This window comes from Labrus mixtus, chromosome 12, assembly GCF_963584025.1.
Source record: "Labrus mixtus chromosome 12, fLabMix1.1, whole genome shotgun sequence".
Classification (NCBI taxonomy): domain Eukaryota; kingdom Metazoa; phylum Chordata; class Actinopteri; order Labriformes; family Labridae; genus Labrus; species Labrus mixtus.
In genome coordinates this window covers 12,547,925-12,566,849 of record NC_083623.1, presented here as the reverse complement: position 1 = coordinate 12,566,849, position 18,925 = coordinate 12,547,925, and the positions used below count along the sequence as shown (strand labels likewise).

The following is an 18,925-nucleotide window of genomic DNA, read 5'->3' as shown; positions in this document are numbered from 1 at the left end:
TTTCCTCGGCGATAATTCTCAAATAATTAATTTGTAAGCCAACACTTGCCTCATTGTGTTCTCAAATTACTTCATTATCTTTGTCATTGATTTCCCTCCAGAGACTGCGAAATCTGCTGTTGTGTTTGAACAAACTGATAATCAGAGCCCCTTCTTGTGTGTCCGCTTAATAAATGTGTTATTGATATTTTACACTAAGACAACACACATCATTTATGGGGCCTGCTGAAGCAGATTATATTTGGAAGGAGAAAAGCAGTGTTCACAGATTCACTTTGAGGGGGAGCAAGCTTCACAGATCACCCTGACACAGCTTCATCTTACAGAGGAAATGAGTGATAATGATAAGGCTGTGTCATTCCTTGCTGGTTAGAATCACTTTCGGTCTTTTGTGTTTCGTGGATATAAGCTTTAATTGAGCTCTCTACTGCCCCCTTATGAGGACATAAAATACCTATCTGCACTCTATATAAGTTAAGTTATATCAGCATGGGAATTTGAAGCAAAATTGCACCATACTTTGGTGTCTTAGGATACAAAACATGCTTTTAAACATACAAAGATGTGTAAAGTATTGACAGGGAAGATGAATAGGTATCATAATAGACTAACATATCACTAAAAGGTTGAAAGGCACTAATTGTGCAATGATTGGTAAATTACAACAATGACATTAAATAACTCAATAAGACTGGTGCTGATGGCCGGGTTTAGGTTTTTTTTAGGGTTTACTTTCTAAATCCATCAATTTTATTTTACAGTCACTGTGAACTATGTATACGTCTATATATAACAGGTATGAAAACCTTGTACATCCATTGATCTATTTAATGTAACCCATGCTAGACTTGTGGAGTTTTTCTTGTAGAGGTCAATTTAATTTACTGGGACTGAATGTAGTTCTGACCATTTAAAATGATCCTTGATTTAGTTTAAGCATGGACAAGTACCTCCGAGTGAGAATGAAACAGTGTTGATGACAGATACCAAGACCAATCTCTACTGCCCTCCAGTGGTAAACCATGAACACTTCACACTTCCATATAGAACGGGTTATGGCCCAATCTGAACTCTTAAAGTGATGTAGGTCACCGTGTAATGTACCTGCTGTTTGGAGCAATGAGAGGATCAAGAAAGAATGCACATGTGTTGGTGTGACTGTGACCCGTTCAAGTAGAAATGAGGCAACGCAAGGACACCTTTGGTTTGTGTATTTTTTTTCTGTCTGACTGTAAGGTACCGTGTGTGCTGAAAGGTAGGTACATATATCTTTTAAACTACAAGAATGACCCAAAGGCTGAGAAATAAGCCTGTTAGACAGATGCTGTGTAAATTGAAACCCTGTTTCTGTTGTGGCTTTTTTCAAATTGAACACAGATTTTCCCCTTAGACGGAATTTCACATTGCAATGATTTGGCCGAAATCCACTGCCACATGGAATGCAAACGTGTCTGTCCTCTTTTTGCCTTTCTTTCCCTTTCTCTCTTTTTTATTTGTTGCCTTCATTTCTTAAACTCTACCCTCCTCTCCTTTCCTATTGTCCAGTGCACACATATATAGGCTCCTCCTTTTTTTGCAGAATGCAAAAGTCAGCGCATTGGTCAAACAGAAGTCAGGCAGAGGCCCACTTTTAACTCGAGAGATAAGCCAAAGACAATTGAAGGCACTGCAAGAAGGTAAGCCACTGTCAAAAGAAAGTGTTTATTTTAATGGCAGAAAATCTAAAACATGATAATCTGGCTGTTATCAGTCTGAAAATGACACAACACAAACTGCACTGAAGATGTCACACATAGCAATATCAGCATAATGCTTTGTTCCCAGCAGATTTAAAACAGAAAATGTTGAAAGAATGAACTCAGCTCACACAATGAGTGTTCCCATGTGTGCTTAAAGGTTAAAAAAAGGTATAAGGTGAACTTTACAAACATCAAATTTACCCTCTAGCTCAAAGAATCTAAGATAAAGGCTTGAAGTTACCCGCAGGTAGGATTAACTGAACACTATCTTGTAAACAAACAGCAGGTCTTCTGATAGTGATGTGGTGTATTCAGGTTTCACAACACTCAGAGTAAAACTAGATTTAACTGGCCTGAAATAGATCCATTTGCTCAGCGAAATCAAGGCCTGCTGTTTGCTGGAGACCTGGACACGCTTATTTATTGCTCAGTGGGAAGCAGCCATTTGTGACGGGAGCAGGTGAATGTTATATATATATTCTTTTTTAAGTTGAATGCACACTGGCCCTTGCTCAGCCAGAGTAATGCCAACTTAACACCTTGTGCACTGTCATAATGAACTTATTGCAAACTAGGAAAAAAAACGTAAGAAACACTTGTTCACATTTATGTCACAAACCTACTGAATACATTCAGACTGAATAAGAGTATAAACCTCAGCCAGTGCCAAAAAAACGTGTCAAGCTTTGCACATTTAGCCAACAATACAGCAGGAGGACAGGACAATTCTTATCCTAAGTGACACATGATGCTACGTTTTATTAGCTTCCCCCCTAATACCTTAGAAAGCAAAAAGAGGTTGGACCCTAGTAGCGGTATTCACAAAGCCTAGTAAGTACAAAGAGTTGCTCTTACTGATGTAATTCTATGAAAATAATAAGAATCATGACATCATGAAGAGCATCTTAGTCCTTAAGAGCGCTCCTAATGGGAAAAACTGTCAGGAGTAGTGAAGAGGATTGTTAAGAAGTTTAAGAATTTCTAAAGATGAGGTTAAAACAGTGGAAAGGCGCAGAGATAGGTTTTCACACAAACAATCACAGCACTGTTCCAGCCACCTCATATCAATAAGAGTGAAATGACTTACCATTACTTTTGTTGCTAATAAACATGAGAAAACAGATATAAAGGTACAGCATGGAAGGACTCACACACAGAGAACTGAAGTATAGTACAGACAGGAGTCTTAATTGAAAAAATCTTCATGAATTATAGCAGGGCTGAACAGACAACTAAAATGCATTAAGATGATTCAGACCATGTTAAACTTTCTTCAGTGCAAAGTGAGGCATGCATGGCGAGTCCCTCTTAATGTGGTCTACTCCACTGTTCACTGATTCAAGGTTAGAGATTTAGTCCATAACTTGATTTTCATAAAATAGTGTTCATGGCTAATCAAAGTCTAACTAGATTCTATGACTAGACTAAGTGATTTCACTGTCCTATGCCCGTTATCACTAAGAGAAAAATGTGTATTACTTTTTTTTTTCATCAACCAATCATAGCTTTTGAAATAATGTGTCATACTTTCCCATAGCAACAGTGTCGACCACGCCTCCTCTTTAAGATATTCTCGCTGTGAGAATGTTTTCTAAATCCCTCCTTAACTGACTCCTTGTTTAGAATCTTTTAAGATAAATTAGGAGCTCTCTGGGATTATTCTCACAATGTGTGTGAATACCCAGGCCTGACATTTCTGTGGAAGTAGAAGACAAGAGGTCAAAGTCAGTGGGAGGTGGTGTCAATACCTTCTTCAGTCATATCCCATTGGTCTGTATCCTGTTGGACAGAGCGGGGTTGATGACATGTTAGTGCGATGGCTAAAGCAAACACGTTCGTGGTTTGAAATCTTACAGCCACATCTACTGCACATATCAATAATTAATCGAAGGCACCAGTAGGGGCTCTGGCAGAAACAGAGACAGTGAGGTTGACTTGGGGTTCGAGAAACTTATTCACACTTACCCTGGGAGTTTTGTGATATTGAGTTAAGTAAAATGGCACCAAAGTAAAAAATCTTGTGGTTTGGACTACAAGTTGGGTACAATAAGTTATGAGAAGCAGAGCAGTTTTTTTTTTCTCATGTGCATGCAATATGCTTCTGTGGTAATAAAATAGGCCATTTGAACTTGAAATATAGAATGGATTTCTCTTTTCAGATGGTGATCAGTCCAGAAACATTGTAATGATAAATTATTCCCTTCACATATACAACTTAACAACCTGGAATACTGTATGTCAGTCCCGCTTTATAACAGCATTTAAGCTTTGAGTATATACTGTATGCTGTGACGTCCTGCCTTCTCTGCCTGCATGTGTTTGGTTTGGTTGGGTTTAACTTCCTGGCTCAGCAGCCAATAGATGGTAAATGGTAAATGGACTTGAGCTTGTAGACCGCATGTCACACCTACCCATTCACACACTGATGGCAGATGTTGCTATGTAGTGAGACCATCAGAAGTAACTAATCCCATTCATACACTTTAATACACCAACGACGAAGCAGCCGGAGCAATTTAAGCTCCGGAGTTAAGTGTCTTGCCCAAGGACACATCGGACATGTTGCTGCAGGAGCTGGGGATCGAACCCTCGACCTTCCGGTTGAAAGAGTTGAGAGACTCTACCAACTGAGCCACAGCCTCCCAGAGTTGGGAAGGACTTCTGGAAACTGAGTTAATCAGGCCTCAGCTTATTTAAGTGGCTTCCACTCTGACTTCTCTCTCTCTCCTCTCTTCCTCCACCAGCTGGTTTGGTTTTTGTTGCACTTCACTTGCCCATCCCTCAGACCTACAATTCTACAATTCACTTAGCAGACGCTTTTATCCAAAGCGACGTACATCAGAGAGTAAGTACAACACAAGCAAGGATCTAGAAAAAAGGGAACAATGTCAGTAAGAGCAAACGATCAGCTTTGAGTCCGATTGGACACACAGGTGCTGACAGGCATTGCACAGAGGCAAAGCACAACATTGACGGCAGTTCTTGAGAGCTCTAATCAGTATAGAAACCATCTTATAAGTCGTCGTTATCAAACAAAAACCATCGTCACAACCATCATCATCATCAATAATATCAAGACCATCATCATTAAGTTAGTAGGTATTCATGAAAGAGCTGGGTCTTTAGCTTTTTCTTAAAGGTGCAAGGGGACTCTGCAGATCGAATGGAGTTTGGAAGTTCATTCCACCACCGGGGGGCGACAGAGGAGAAGAGTCTAGTCAGCATCTTAGGATCCTGTTGTGAAGGTTGGATCAGACGCCTTTCATTGGCAGAGTGGGCGAGAGGGAGTGTAGACCTGGATGAGAGAGTTCAAGTAAGGAGGAGCCGTTTTTGTCGCTGTTTTGTAAGCGAGGAGCAGAGTTTTGAATTTGATGCGAGCAGTAACTGGGAGCCAGTGTAAGGAGATGAACAGCGGAGTGACATGTGCTCTTTTAGGAAGGTTGAAGACCAGTCGTGCTGCTGTATTTTGTATCATCTGCAGGGGTTTGATAGTGCATGTAGGAAGACCTGCCAGTAGAGAGTTGCAATAGTCGATGTGTGATATCACAAGAGCCTGTACCAGGAGCTGTGTAGCATGTTCTGACAGGTAAGGTCTGACCTTCCTGATGTTGTACAGGGTAAATCGACATGACCGGGCAATCAAAGCTACTTGAACCTTAAATGTTAGCTGGTCATCAATCATGACACCCAGGTTCCGGGCAGACTTTGTGGGTTTGGTTGTTCCAAGCTGGATCTTGATCTGTGGTTGCATAGAGGGACTGGCTGGGATGACAAGGGGCTCAGTCTTTGAATGATTGAGTTGAGTGGCGTTCATTCATCTTTGATGAACTTAAGTGCTCAGCCCAAACAAAGCCTGACAACGACCCACTATCAATATCTACTCAAAGCAAGTCTCGATTCACCCACCTAGCCGACAAGACCTTCCTAGTTTTCAGATCAGAGCTTGCTCTGATCTCTTTTGGGTCAGAGATTTACTGGTAAAGATAAAAAAAAAAAACATCTTGGAGAGGAAGTGTGGTCATTTGCGACTCTGGTTGACAGCGAGTAAAAAATAGGGACGACAGTAGGGATGCAGCATGTTGCCCAATTGGAGCACAACTGTGACCTTGTGATGATTATAAACTCAGCTGCTCATTACCACTGTGCTCATGTTGTAAACACCAGGCATATTTACAGCAGCTGTTGGTTTAATTGGCTTTTCAAAAGGTTAATTCTTACAGGGTAACACCTCGGAAGAAATATGGCTCCATGATGTCAGAGACGCAGTGTTAGGCTGTTGATGTTGTGCCAGGCAAGTCAACAACAGAATAAACAACTATTCTTACATACCAAAGACTAGATGAACATATGAACAATGGACATAGCCATCACAAAGTCTCTGATTGGTTTATTGACCGTTATATGGGAGTCTCTAGTTTGGCATTTTGGTCCTTACTATGCAGCTGTTTTTGGAAGCCAATTTTAGCCTAATATGGTTTGATTCACATTTCCTGAATAGGTTTCAAGTGGACTCTCCAGGAACTACAGTTTTTGGCAGATCAGCATTTGGCCTCATCCTTACGCTACTCTTGTTACAAACTAACTGTTTACATCACAGTGTTAGAGCTCTGCAATCGGTGATTTCATTCAGGGAAAGACATTGTGTTATTGCTTGTATATTACAGACTTCTTTTTCAATAGATATGTTTGGCAATGTTTTGCCTTTAAAAAAAACGCAAAGCAGGAGACATTTTCCCCTGGAGTTTTGCCTTTGAGGCCACAGCTTCACCCTCTCACACACTACTGAGGACGTAGCAACACAACGCAAACATGGCAAACTAATGCGAGTTTTCACAGTTATTATGTAATTATTATTTCATTGTACTCTAATAAAAGACGTTTTTCTACACCAGCCAAATAAAAAGATAGGCCTAAAAAAAAACACTTGGACAACATTTTTCATTTTTTCATTTCATTTTCTTTCATATTCTCGCCAGTGCATCATAGTAGAACTGCTCAGTGCCTCTTTATTCTTAAACAACACAATATAACAACTGTCTTACATTTCAGTATTGTGTCGCAATTAAAACTGATGTTAGTTGAGAAAACACTTCAGGATGGCTACATTATATGAAACTAAATGATAAACCACTATAAACCACTAGAAAGGCAAATGAGTCATTTCAAAGAGATGAATGAGAAAGTGGGCTGAGTGTACGCGCCCCTCCTACCCCTCACTCCTCTCCGTGAAAGCCACATTCGAACATGATCTGGCATTAAGGCTCGGGATCCCTTTGGCAGCTGTGGGAGAGAGACGCAACCGGGAGCCTCGAGGCACAAACTCGTCAGAAAATGACCGTGGAGAGAATATTCGACGAGCTTGGACATTTCAAAAGGTAGGCTCTCAGATGCATTTGTACTCTTTGTCAAGTCTTACCAAGTTGGTGTATTCATTATGGCACCAAGCTGTAAAGATTTGGAGTAGTTGTTAACATCTAAAGTTATTTTTATTCCATCGTACAAAATCGTTTATGAAAACAAACATTCCAAACAACATTGGAGGTCATTTCACTTACATGCCATAAGTTAGGTACTTTGATTTTGAACAGTTATAGCCTAACTTCTTGTTCTACCATATGGCTATGATTAATGAAGGCTCAGTCTTCACTTTTGTGTACTGTGTGGCGATTTTTGAAATATAATGATGTAGCATTTCAATTGTTATTAGAACTGCTTCTCCATTTGAAGTGATGATGAAACACGTCCTAACTGTAGTGTACTAAAAGTTAAAGCTGCCAGAGTGTAACTATTTCAGGAAAAATAAAGGCAACATTTTAAAGGCTGTTAAAGGCTTTGTATGCGATTTTTCACACTTAAATGTAATATCTCTGTGAGTATTGACTGTCTTCAATGGGTGTAACCATTGTCTGTGATGTTTTCCGAGTTTTCCATATTTTCAGTTTGTTAACATTGTCAGGACGGCCGACTGACTCCTCCCCTCACGAATAAAAGTTGTTTAATTGAGGGACTAGAGAAAAGAAGAATAACATAGTGTACTCACTGCTTAACTGAGTTTCTAGATCACGCTCATTTCGGGTAAATTTACATGCAGTGTGAAGATAGGAGCATAATAAAGATCGCTGGCATTTGGCATAGCACCGCCAGTTGTTTTGGTTTCATGCTGGTGCTCAAGGGCGACATCTGCTGGATCAAAAAATCGCATATAAAGCCTTTAATAAAAAAGCATAGCTTCTCTCATAGCAGCCATTCAAATTGGTGCTGTTTGTGATTTTTATTTTTATTTTTAGCTGAGCCAAATAGGCTTGCCTATATGTATTTATTATGGGACGCAGTGTAAAGATGACCAGTGTGTAATTTGCTCAGCTGCCATATCACTCGTCATCACTTCTTCAGCTCTGGTGTAAACAGATGTTTAATAGATTTTCTCTCCCTCTAGGTTTCAGGCATGTCTGTACTTTGCAGCAGTCTTTCAGGCCGTAGCCTGCGGGATCCACTACCTGGCCTCCGTCTTCTTAGTGGAGACCCCAAACTTTGTGTGCAGCGTGCCCAGCAACATCACAGACGTGCTGTACGGTAACCTGACAGGATCTAGTCTGACGGACCTCCTGCCAGTCTTCAAGCAGGCGATGGGGCCTCTGGTGGTGAGGACGGCCGAAGGAGAGCAGTGGGAGCTCAGCCAGTGCCACTGCGCCCTACGCACCAACCCAACACACTTCACGTATGACTTTGACGGCAACAAAACGGTGGAAGCCTGCAATGGAAACTTTGTTTACGACCGCACCGAGGTTTACCAGAGCATCGTGACGGACTGGGACTTGGTGTGTGAGAATGGGTGGCTGGCCAAACTGTGCCAGCCCACCTTCATGCTCGGGGTGCTGATTGGAGCGCTGGTGTTTGGGGACATCGCTGACAGGTGAGCAGAGGTGTGAGAAGGAGTTGGTGGGTCCAATGGCAGAGAGAAATAACACTTGAAGGTAAATTATGTCACATAAGGCACATGGAGTAAAGGTTCACCTTATTAGGAAGTTGTTCACCCTTGTGTCAAGACCGGATACCCTTTATATAGTCATAGCCTTCGGAGACACTTATTCCTCAACATGATGACAATGTTATCTCTCATGTCAAGTGGCACAAGAATACTAATATAGTTAACTCATAGGCAGTACACATGTGTGAAAGGAGTGATGAGTGTGATAAACTGGTAAGAAAAGTGGATGATGGGACTGGAGGAATATCTTGGGACACTTTGAAGGGATCAGGTGACTTGGCCTAGATTTATACGAGTTATGCATAGTTTGGCTCGTGGCGGACCTGATTGACAGGCGGGCACGGTGTAAAAACAGATGGCTGACATCACTCTGGCTTTGTCCACTATGGTGCCCAATCATCTTCAAGAGTTATAATAGAAGACGCTGAAGATGAAGTGCTGATGACTGTATGTTTTTTTGTATGAGTTGACCTATTATTTTTTGGGCTTTTTGTGCCTGTAATGGACAGATAGGACAGTGGATAGAGGTGGAAATCAGGGAGAGAGTGTGGGGATTAACATGCGGGAAAGGGGGCACAGGCTGGATTCGAACCTGGGCCGCCCGCGTTGAGGACTACAGCCTCCATACGTGGGATGCGCGAACTAACCACTACGCCACCAGCGCCCCATTCAAGCTATTATTAACATTATCATTTAAGAATATTGGTGTTAGACTTCATCTCTGCCTGATCTACACAAAAATATCTACATTAACAACCAAAAGTTGATAGCATCACAGCTAACATTATAAGGAGTAGCTCAGTGGCCTTAAAATGTCCTTTTTGTACCTGAAACTTTATTTAATCAGTGATATTTAACATGCAATGTCTCAGTTATAATAGTCATCTAGTGACACCTTGCTTACAGCATTATACTAGAGTGCTGCACCTGAAAGGCCTAACACATCTTTGACAAAGAAATGACAACATTTAATACATAAACTCTCTTTCTCACTGTCTCTCACCCTCTGTCTCTCTTCCTCTATCTTCCTTGGGTGCCTCCCTCCCCCCAGAGTCGGTCGCGTGAGGATTCTGATGTTCACCAGCCTCTGTCAGTTTGGGCTCGGGGTGGCTGTGGCGTTCTCTGGAAACTATTATTTCTTTATGGTGCTGCGCTTCCTCCTCGCCATGGTGAGTACAGAGTGTATTTATGCCTACATACTGTATGTATCATATGTGCTCTTGTTTTTGGATGCCAATTTCGGTGCATTGAAGGAATCTCACATTACTTGCGGTGAAATGTTTTTAGAGTAAGAGAACCTAGAAAATGCACTCTCTGTGTAATTAAGTGTCCAATTTCCTCTCTTATTCAATCTCCAAAGTTCTCTTTAGTACATTTGGAGCCGCCTCCTTTTAGTCATCCTGCAGTCCCGCCAACATGCAAACCATCAACAGATGTCTGCTCCAGTTGTAAAATACAAGGCTATATCTAGGACTGTGTAACTATAGGTTTACGTACAAAGTATTTAGCCAAAAGTCATAGTATTTTTTTTACTATGACTTAAATAAGGAAGAATAGCTAATTATGTAGTAAAAGCCTTCAAAAAGGATTTCAATTCATTTAAAACAAGGGAATAAAATAAATTAGAACATAACATTTGTCATATTTATGTTATGCGTTAAATATCTAAAATATAAACATCAAAACAAAAACAGATTGCAAACTGGTGAGGGTCAGTTGGTGCAGCATTAAATAAAATACATTCACAGACCCCACGTTAACAGAACACAGCGATAAGATGTTAAAACAACAGTCGAGTTCTGTTTACATGTATTCACATTCATTTTTTCTTTGTGTATGGTAATGCATTAAAGGCATGTTTACTAGGCAAAGGCGGGAAGTCATTACTCCTTCAAGTCCACATGGCAGTAAAGTTGTTCTGAAAGAGCCACTACAGTCGCTCCACTGTTTGACTCCTCCTGGCCTTCTACCACCCCCGCCCCTCCCCCCCTCAGTCCTCCACAGCTACAGCTGTTGTTTTCACATAGAATCAGACTTCAGATAGTGTACGCTCTTACTGCACAGCTACATTTCACACAGCAAAGAGTCAGCCTGCTATTAACTCTGACAAAGAAAACTACATGTGCGTGTCACAGATATATCAACTCATACTGTAACTGTAAATTATAAGCAATCCTGTGATTCTTTCCACAGATATTGTAGGATCATGCAAATGGTCAGAAGTGACCCCTATGTAGTTTAATGATAGGGTCAGTTTTCTACTTTAAAGCAAGCATGTAACGTTTAAGAGAAATCTGACATTGAGATGATTGCATTTGATTGTTTCAGTAGGTCATCTGATTCTGTATCAACAATAACTTCATTTATTTCAAGCAGGAGAGACTCAAGTAAGAGTGTACAATTTTTTATACAGTTTGGGAAAATATATGCAATTTCTTTGGCGACTAGACTCGGTCATGATGACGACATGCACTCAGAGGTGCAGGGAGGCTGACAGCAGGATAGGATGACCCCCCTTATGGCCTGTAGATACTTGTGGTGGTGGTGATAGAAGAATGCAGGATTTGTGAGGCTGGATCTGAACTCTGCTGAGCTGGAATGGAGGTGACTGGCGCGGAGGAGGGTCGCAGCGACAGCAAGGAGATGGTGGAAGTGGTAGAGAGGGAGTGGCTAAGTTGATTGAAGAAGAAGTTAAATGAATGTGTGAGAGAATATAACCAGTCTTCTTGCTTGAACTTAAGCTGAGCTCCAATAAGAAAAGGGCAGCTAATTCTTCTTCCTGCTCCTGTTTGTTCATGGACAGTTTGATGTATGTTGTGTCACCGTGTTGGAAATCATACACTGAAATTAGCAAATAAACCAAATATAAATGAATGAATACATTAATTAAAGGAAAAAGTGATACTAATCAATAATATACTCTGGCAAAAACTGTAAGCAAACTTTAAATACATTTCGCTTCCGTACTGTAATTTTATGATTCTCTGATTTATAATTATAATTTATACTTTATTGATCCCGTGAGGGGAAATTCGTTTTTACACTCTGTCTAGTAAACATGCTACACAAATATAGGCTGAAATACACACATGCACAAACAGGATCCTATGGACATGCACTAATGGAGAGGTCTCAGAGTGAGGGGGCTGCCCACGGTGGGCGCTCCTGGGCTGGTGGGGGGGGGTTAGGTGCCTTGCTCAAGGGCACCTCGGCAGTGCTCAGGAAGTGGACTGAGGTTCTGGACTTGGTCCGTGCCGGGACTTGAACCAGTGACCCTCTGATTCCCAACCCAAGTCCCTACAGACTGAGCTACTGCCGCCCACATTTCAGTATGTGAGTTAAAGGAAATTCAAGGGCCTTTTAAAAGTCTAAAATATTTAACATCCAAACACTGTGTCAGAATCACCTCAACAAAAAAGCACAAAGACCTCTTAAAAGCAGTTCAATAAAGACCCCTAAATTACCAATACATTGTCTTATTCCTGCTTCATTAACGGAACATTTTTCTTCATTTCCTGTCTTTCTTACCTCTTTGCATCTTTCAATCGTCTTTCATAACTTTTCCTTTTCTCTTTCCATCTCTGCTTTCTTCAGGTGTCCAGTGGCTACCTCGTGGTGGTGTTTGTCTATGTCACAGAGTTCACTGGCACCAAGGTGCGAACATGGACCTCCATGCATGTGCACGCTGCCTTTGCCGTCGGCATCATGGTGGTGGCTCTGACCGGCTACCTGGTGCGGGTCTGGTGGATCTACCAGATCATCCTCTCCACCTGTACCTCCCCTTTTCTCTTCTTCTGCTGGAAGCTCCCCGAGACGCCTTTTTACTTGATGGCAAAGGGCCGTTATAAGGACGCTCAGTTCCTGCTGGACACGATGGCCCGTGTGAACGGCATTCAAAGCAGGTTGAAGGTGGAGGAGCTGCTGGAGCCGGAGGAAAAGGAGAATAGCAGACCTCTGCTGGAGGAGTCGGAGGGGAAGGCGACACAGTCTGAAAAGAAGCTGTCTATCCTGGATCTGTTCGGCAGCTGGAGGATGGCGGGCCGGACGTGCACGGTGTGGGCCATCTGGTTCATTGGAAGCTTGGGCTACTACGTGTTCTCTTTGGGCTCTGTCAACCTCGGAGGAAACCAGTATGTTAACCTCTTCCTTGCTGGTAAGTGATTAGCTGATGAGCGTCACTCTGCATTAAGAAAGCATGAAACAGGTTGTTTTGAAACAGCTAAATCATACAATGTCATTTTGGGTAATCCATTTGTGTGTTTATTTGTGTTTTGATTTGGATCAACTCTTTGCAAATGCTATTCTTATTTCAAAACGTTTGCTTTTAAAGGCAAAGTGGGCAAAGTGTTTCTATGTGTGTTTCAGTGTGTGAGCAGGTAGCCTGTTTAATTGAATAACAAAACCACCTCTTCCCTTGTAAACAAACAGGCCTCTTAGCAATGTTCATTCCTGTTTACCAAGCTGAAAAGGGTCCTACTAAAAACTTTCTGGAGAATCTCCACTGTAATGCTATTTACTGTTTTTGTAATGTATTGTAAAATATCATGTTCACCATTGGCTGAACTTTGCTGAAGTATTGTTGTTATTTACGACCTCTGGTTTGTCTTTGTTTACTGTTTTTTTTCTTGTAACTGAGCATTAAAATAAGCCTGAGAACAATTAAGTAAAGCTACAGCTCTTCATCTGAAAGATGAATACTTTCCCTGAGGTTTTTATCTAATAAAGAAAATTAGATTTGTACTGTAATACATATTTTGGTAAACATCTCAAGAACTGATGCACTGCTTATTTAATGTTGTGTTGAAAGCAGACTTTGTTCCCAGGCCATTTCCCAGTATCAACTTTAGACTGAACATGATAAATACTATGTTTGAAACTAGACATGCTTGGGAACTAATTTGTGCCAAAGCAGATGATGATACCATTAATAACAAATAATAAACATACTAAATAGGTACTTTCTCTTGATGACTCTTGCGTTAATGTAATTTATGTCTTCTGGTTTCCAGCAGGAACGAATATTATCTCCAACTATGTATTCAGAGACTTACAGTAAAGTACCCTTTTGGAGGCTGAGCTTGACCAACATTTCAGCCGGTTATTGGTGACCCCTCATACAGAATGTGATCTATGTGTGTATAGGCTACGATAACCTCTGACCGAGAGCTGTTGTCACTGGCTGATTCCAGGTGCTGTAGAGATTCCCTCTTATCTGGTTGGCTGTTTTGCAATGGACCGGATTGGCAGGAAGAATACTTGTGTCCCAGCTCTGCTCCTGGCCGGGGTCGCCTGTATGCTCATCATTGTGGTTCCTTCTGTAAGTGCTCACAGTGTATTTTCTTGATGCTAACCACCTTTGTGAGGTCCCCTGAAGACATCATCAAAACAGCTGTTTCTGTGGGAGTGTAAACCAACTACAGACCTAAACATTTCAGTGAATATTTAGCTCTTCAACTACTGAAATCATAGTTTGTAACAACTTCTATTAAAAATTGTTTAACGCAGCCAGATTATTAAAAATCGTGCCTAATATGAAAACATCCTGAGGGGTGGCAACCCCCCCTCCCATTATAATTACCCAATTGGCCACCCTTGGTGATACCCAATATTCCCAATGCTATTATTGGCTCTTTGCTCAGTCAGAGTTGAGACTTAAGTCAAATAAAAAGTCTGGACACAACCCTGCTTCTTTTGTTCTCACAGTCTTCTTTGTTTTTACTGAACTGTGTTGATCCTCCTATCATGAAGTTCTGACTGTTATTTACTGGGAACCATGTGTAAGGATATTGGAATAAGCTCACTGTAATATGGGGCTATTTCTGAACTGGCACAAATTGTCTGAATGTCTAGCTCTTGAGTTTGTTGTCATGACATTGTCCACAGTAATAAAACCCTTGTTACTTTATTTGATATACAATCACATACAGTTCCAACTTTCTATGTTCTTATCCCTGACCCAATTTGCGCTGCTTATGGTTGGCCTGGCAAACAGCTGCTTCGTAACCTCCAAGTAAATATAACCTTTGACATGGAAAGCCATTCTAAACCGAGTGGTCTACAAACAGAGTTGACACAGGGAGCTGAAAAATAGCAGCTTGGAGACAGAGGAGACAGCAATTACAGAGAGTCATCTATGTAGCTCTTACTCATATACTCATATACAGATTTACTCTCACATACCTGTGAGTAACTTATTTTTTGAAAAACTACATGGACAAATGTGTGTGCAAACGTGCCATGTATCAGATAAATATGAGAGAAGAGATTCATTGTGGAATAAGTGTTAAGAAGAATGACTAAGTAGAATAGTTGTTTAGGAGACAGTTGCTTAGTAACAGGACTTAGATACAGTGGACATTATTATGTTACCCGATGAGACCTTTCACCAATAGCTAAGTCCAGCTAGCTTGGCAAATTTAGTGTTGTGAGAAGGATAGCTTATCTTCACAGCTCTTCCTTCCTAGTTGCTTCACTCTGCTGTTACATTGTTTATGCAGTCCATTTTTTAAACTTCCTCTGCCATCTGTGTCTTAATATGTCTCAATTTATCAGTATTTGTTTTGGATTCAGCACATATTTTATGTGTGTTGAGGGTGAATCATACTCTGATGTCATCATTATTTCATTAGGATCATTTTACATTTGAAGAAATATTCTTTAAACTGTCAACAGAAGAGACAATAGTACCCAGTCTAATGTTGTTTCTATTGCTGACTAGCTACAGTCAGAAGACTGTTAGCTTAGCTTACCATAAAAAACTGAAAATGGGGGAAACGGCTAGCTTGACACCATCTAAACATAACAGAATGAACCTACTAGCACAAGCTCACTAAATAAAACGTTAAATCTAAATCTAAGTCTGCTCCCTAACTGCTAAGCTAAGCTAACAGGCTGCTGACTATGTGGTTTGTTTAAATCTATTCCCCCATCCTCCATTCTTACTCTAGTGCTCACACACAAAATACTAACATGAAAATCATGCACGTACAAATATTAAAAACAACCATTCCATTAAAGATGTAACTTTTAAATACATCAGTATAGAATTTGTATATGCAGTTTTTTTTTTAAAAATCTACAAACTCACACGTTCACGTACAGTTTAAACACATGCTAAACACTCTTTTATTAGATCAGACAAGGATGGTGCTCTTTGCTGCTGTTTTAAACTTGATTATAATTGGAGAGTTATAAAAAGTCTGAAGGTCAAAGGTCAGTTGTGTACGCTTTAGTGTATCAATCATTTTTGCAGCAATGCAGAAATGTATGTCCTTAAGAATGATTTTCTTTTAAATTTAAACATACCGAAGTTATAGTTTAAGCCATTAAACACTGACCAATTAACTTCGTTGTCCACCACCTATTGCCCCATTTCCCACAGGACATCGAGCCTCTGGCTATCGCCCTCAGCATGACAGGAAAGTTTGCAATTGCCATTGCATTTGGTCTTATCTACCTGTACACCTGTGAGCTTTACCCCACTATCATCAGGTGAGGACAACATACAGACACTTTAAAAACCCCATACAACATAGTTTGACTGTACGAAAGCCTGTTTAATCACAGCTCAGATATATTACACTTTTCTAAAACTAGAAAGTAAGTAAAGTACAGTAATCGATTCTTGTTTGTGTTGGTGGTGTTCACGTCTGTATTATCCCTCCAGGTCTCTAGCAGTGGGTAGTGGGAGTATGATGTGCCGTGTTGGCAGTGTGGTGGCACCTTTCTGTGTGTACCTGTCTGACATCTGGATCTACCTTCCTCAGGTATACTGCACAAGTTCTCTTTAAGCTCCAAAACCAGACATTATTTAATGTAGAATTCTGTTTTTTTTAACCTTTTTATCCTGTTCCTATTTGCTGTAATATTTAGTTAAAAGCGTGTCCTGACTCCTGGTGAGAATAAAAACTGAACTAATTGCGTTTTCCTTTCATCATAATCTTCATGTAGCTCATCGTTGGAATCCTGGCCTTTATTATCGGAGTGCTGACATTGTTGTTGCCGGAGACCCTGGGCAAACCTCTAACCACCACCTTGGAAGAGGCGGAAGCTTTGGGACAGGAGCCCAGCAAGAAGAGCTCAGCGCAGGGCAGTAAATGTGCTGAGGAGGGGCTGGAGATGAATCAACATTAAGCTGGAGCCTGAGCTGAGAGACTCATGTGGAGAAGATTTGCGGATACAAAACAAGGGAAAAGACAGGAGGTGAAGCCTGCCGCAAAATAGTAACATCATTGATTCGCTTTATATTGATGTAAAAAAATTGAAGAAAAAGACACTTTCCTCAGAACTTGTTGAAATGTGTTTGACATTTTATTCTGCCAAATGACCAACAGTTTGATACTTAAAGTGTCTTTACACATTACAGAATTGCTCCTGCGTGCATAACAGATTTCAGCAATGAAACAATCAGTGACAGATGAGGTGCAATCACAACATTTAGGAACTATGTGCGTGAGAAAATCATGTGCCATATGTGTATGTACGAGTCTCCAAGACCAAGGAAACATGAAGGATTGTAAAAGGTTATTTCACTTTATAAGAACGTCAGTCTTATTTTTTTGCAGTTTTAATTGTTATATCTTTAAATATGATTACTTAATCAAGTGACATAGCAGGAACACAGTACTGATGCAGGTCAGAGCTGGAAATGAGAGAGTAGAGGGAGAGACCCGAAATCTTGCTGCTTAAATAGAAGGCCAATTGGAAGGCGGTGCTGGCAGCTGATTGTGGATAGTGATGTATGTCAAGTGTGAAAACGATGCCACTTGAGTTGTATCCTTGAACTAGTTTGGGTGATAATTTTACTCTGTGCCTTTGTTGTCTCTGTAAAAACTCTTTACAAAACAACTTAAAACCGAGAACTCACCAAATCTGTTTTTTAAATCTGCAAAAGTGAGACCCAGGTTGTATTGAAATTAAATCTTAATTCTGTTTGCTGAGATAACTTACTTAGTGTAAGTGCTGATCATGGCTGTGCTTCTCTTTTTTTGTATTCAAATTTTATGGATGCAATGTTTCTCAAAAACCGAATTGAATTTACAACTCACACTGCTGCCATTTTCCTCTGATCAATTCCTTTGAATTTGGTTAACTGACATATTCATCATAATTTCACCACTTCTTGATGGATCAACAAGCCAAGTTAAAAAAAACATGTTTGATAACTCAGACAACAGCTTTCATTAGCATTTACCTGTGGCTTAAACCTAATATTAGTGTTTGGTAGTGCAAAATAACACAATGGAAAAGGTGTTAGCTTTAATGCTAACCTCATGAAATTATTGCTAGGAAGTGGTTAAATGCTAACATTACCTGTCGTCTTTAAAGCTATCAGGTAATCAAATATGGTGTTGACTAACAACCTTGAACACAGCTGCCTTATTTTTAATAGACCTTTTTTGTCATTTAAAACTTTTTTAAATCTCAAGGCATCCATTGTGGCTATCACTGTGAATTTATTGTAACCCAAACCTACCTTTATGTTTTCTGACATTAACCTCAATTTGTTCTCATTTACGATGCCATTGCGTAGCGTTCATCTAAGGTAAGTGTTTGTTTGTGTGAGTGTGTTAGTGTGTTTGCATGTTTTAGTAAGAACAATAGTTGATGTCTTAGATTTCTACTTTCAGATTAAGATGCTGGAGACACTGAAGGAAATATACTCAGAAAAAAAATACAACAGTACTGTACGTTCAAGAGCCCAAATGTGAGCTCCAAGAAGTTTGGACCAAAGGAAGGAATTTTACCACAGCATTGTGGTAGAGCTGTATTCATCTACTTTGCAATACTGTATTGATTTATTGGTTTGTTTATTTTGCATATTGAAGACTAGAGTGGTGCTTTATTTTGAAGGAGAACAAAAAAAAATCATGACAATCAACTGGCATCATTACAGACGGTACTCAGGTTCAGTTTTCCATTCTGAACAGTTTTACTACCAACATGTTTTTTATTTCCTTGTATGGTTTTGCTTTTATCAAGGACAAATAAACAATTTAGCTAAAATAAAGTGTTTTGCTTCTTTCTGACCGTTGAACACTTTTGAATTATTTCTCTTTCTAAAACATCATCATCATAAAACTATTGAATTTGTGTGGAAGAACAGAGAAAATTATCCTTGATAAATGAGCACCTTATAAAGTTTCTCCCTTCCCACTCTGTAAGTCAAACTGGAGGGTTCATTCAATTTGTTGCTGGA

The 18,925-nt window shown here is 40.2% G+C and overlaps 1 protein-coding gene across 1 annotated transcript; it reads left to right on the top strand.

Annotated features, from left to right (window-relative positions):
• Nucleotides 1–6,971: 6,971 nt before the first annotated feature.
• slc22a16 (solute carrier family 22 member 16) lies at nucleotides 6,972–18,736 on the top strand. Its single transcript, XM_061052028.1, has 8 exons — nucleotides 6,972–7,114; nucleotides 8,176–8,652; nucleotides 9,779–9,896; nucleotides 12,322–12,880; nucleotides 13,917–14,044; nucleotides 16,109–16,218; nucleotides 16,394–16,493; nucleotides 16,678–18,736. Exons 1-8 carry the CDS (start codon nucleotides 7,071–7,073, stop codon nucleotides 16,858–16,860), a joined length of 1,719 nt encoding a protein of 572 aa, XP_060908011.1. The 5' UTR covers nucleotides 6,972–7,070; the 3' UTR covers nucleotides 16,861–18,736.
• The last annotated feature ends 189 nt before the right edge of the window (nucleotides 18,737–18,925 follow it).

Coding starts and splice junctions, on each gene's coding strand:
- slc22a16 (XM_061052028.1), top strand. CDS start 7,071: ATGACCGTGGAGAGAATATTCGACGAGCTTGGACATTTCAAAAG. Junction 7,115..8,175: donor GAGCTTGGACATTTCAAAAG/GTAGGCTCTCAG, acceptor CTCTCCCTCTAG/GTTTCAGGCATGTCTGTACT. Junction 16,219..16,393: donor CTTTACCCCACTATCATCAG/GTGAGGACAACA, acceptor TTATCCCTCCAG/GTCTCTAGCAGTGGGTAGTG.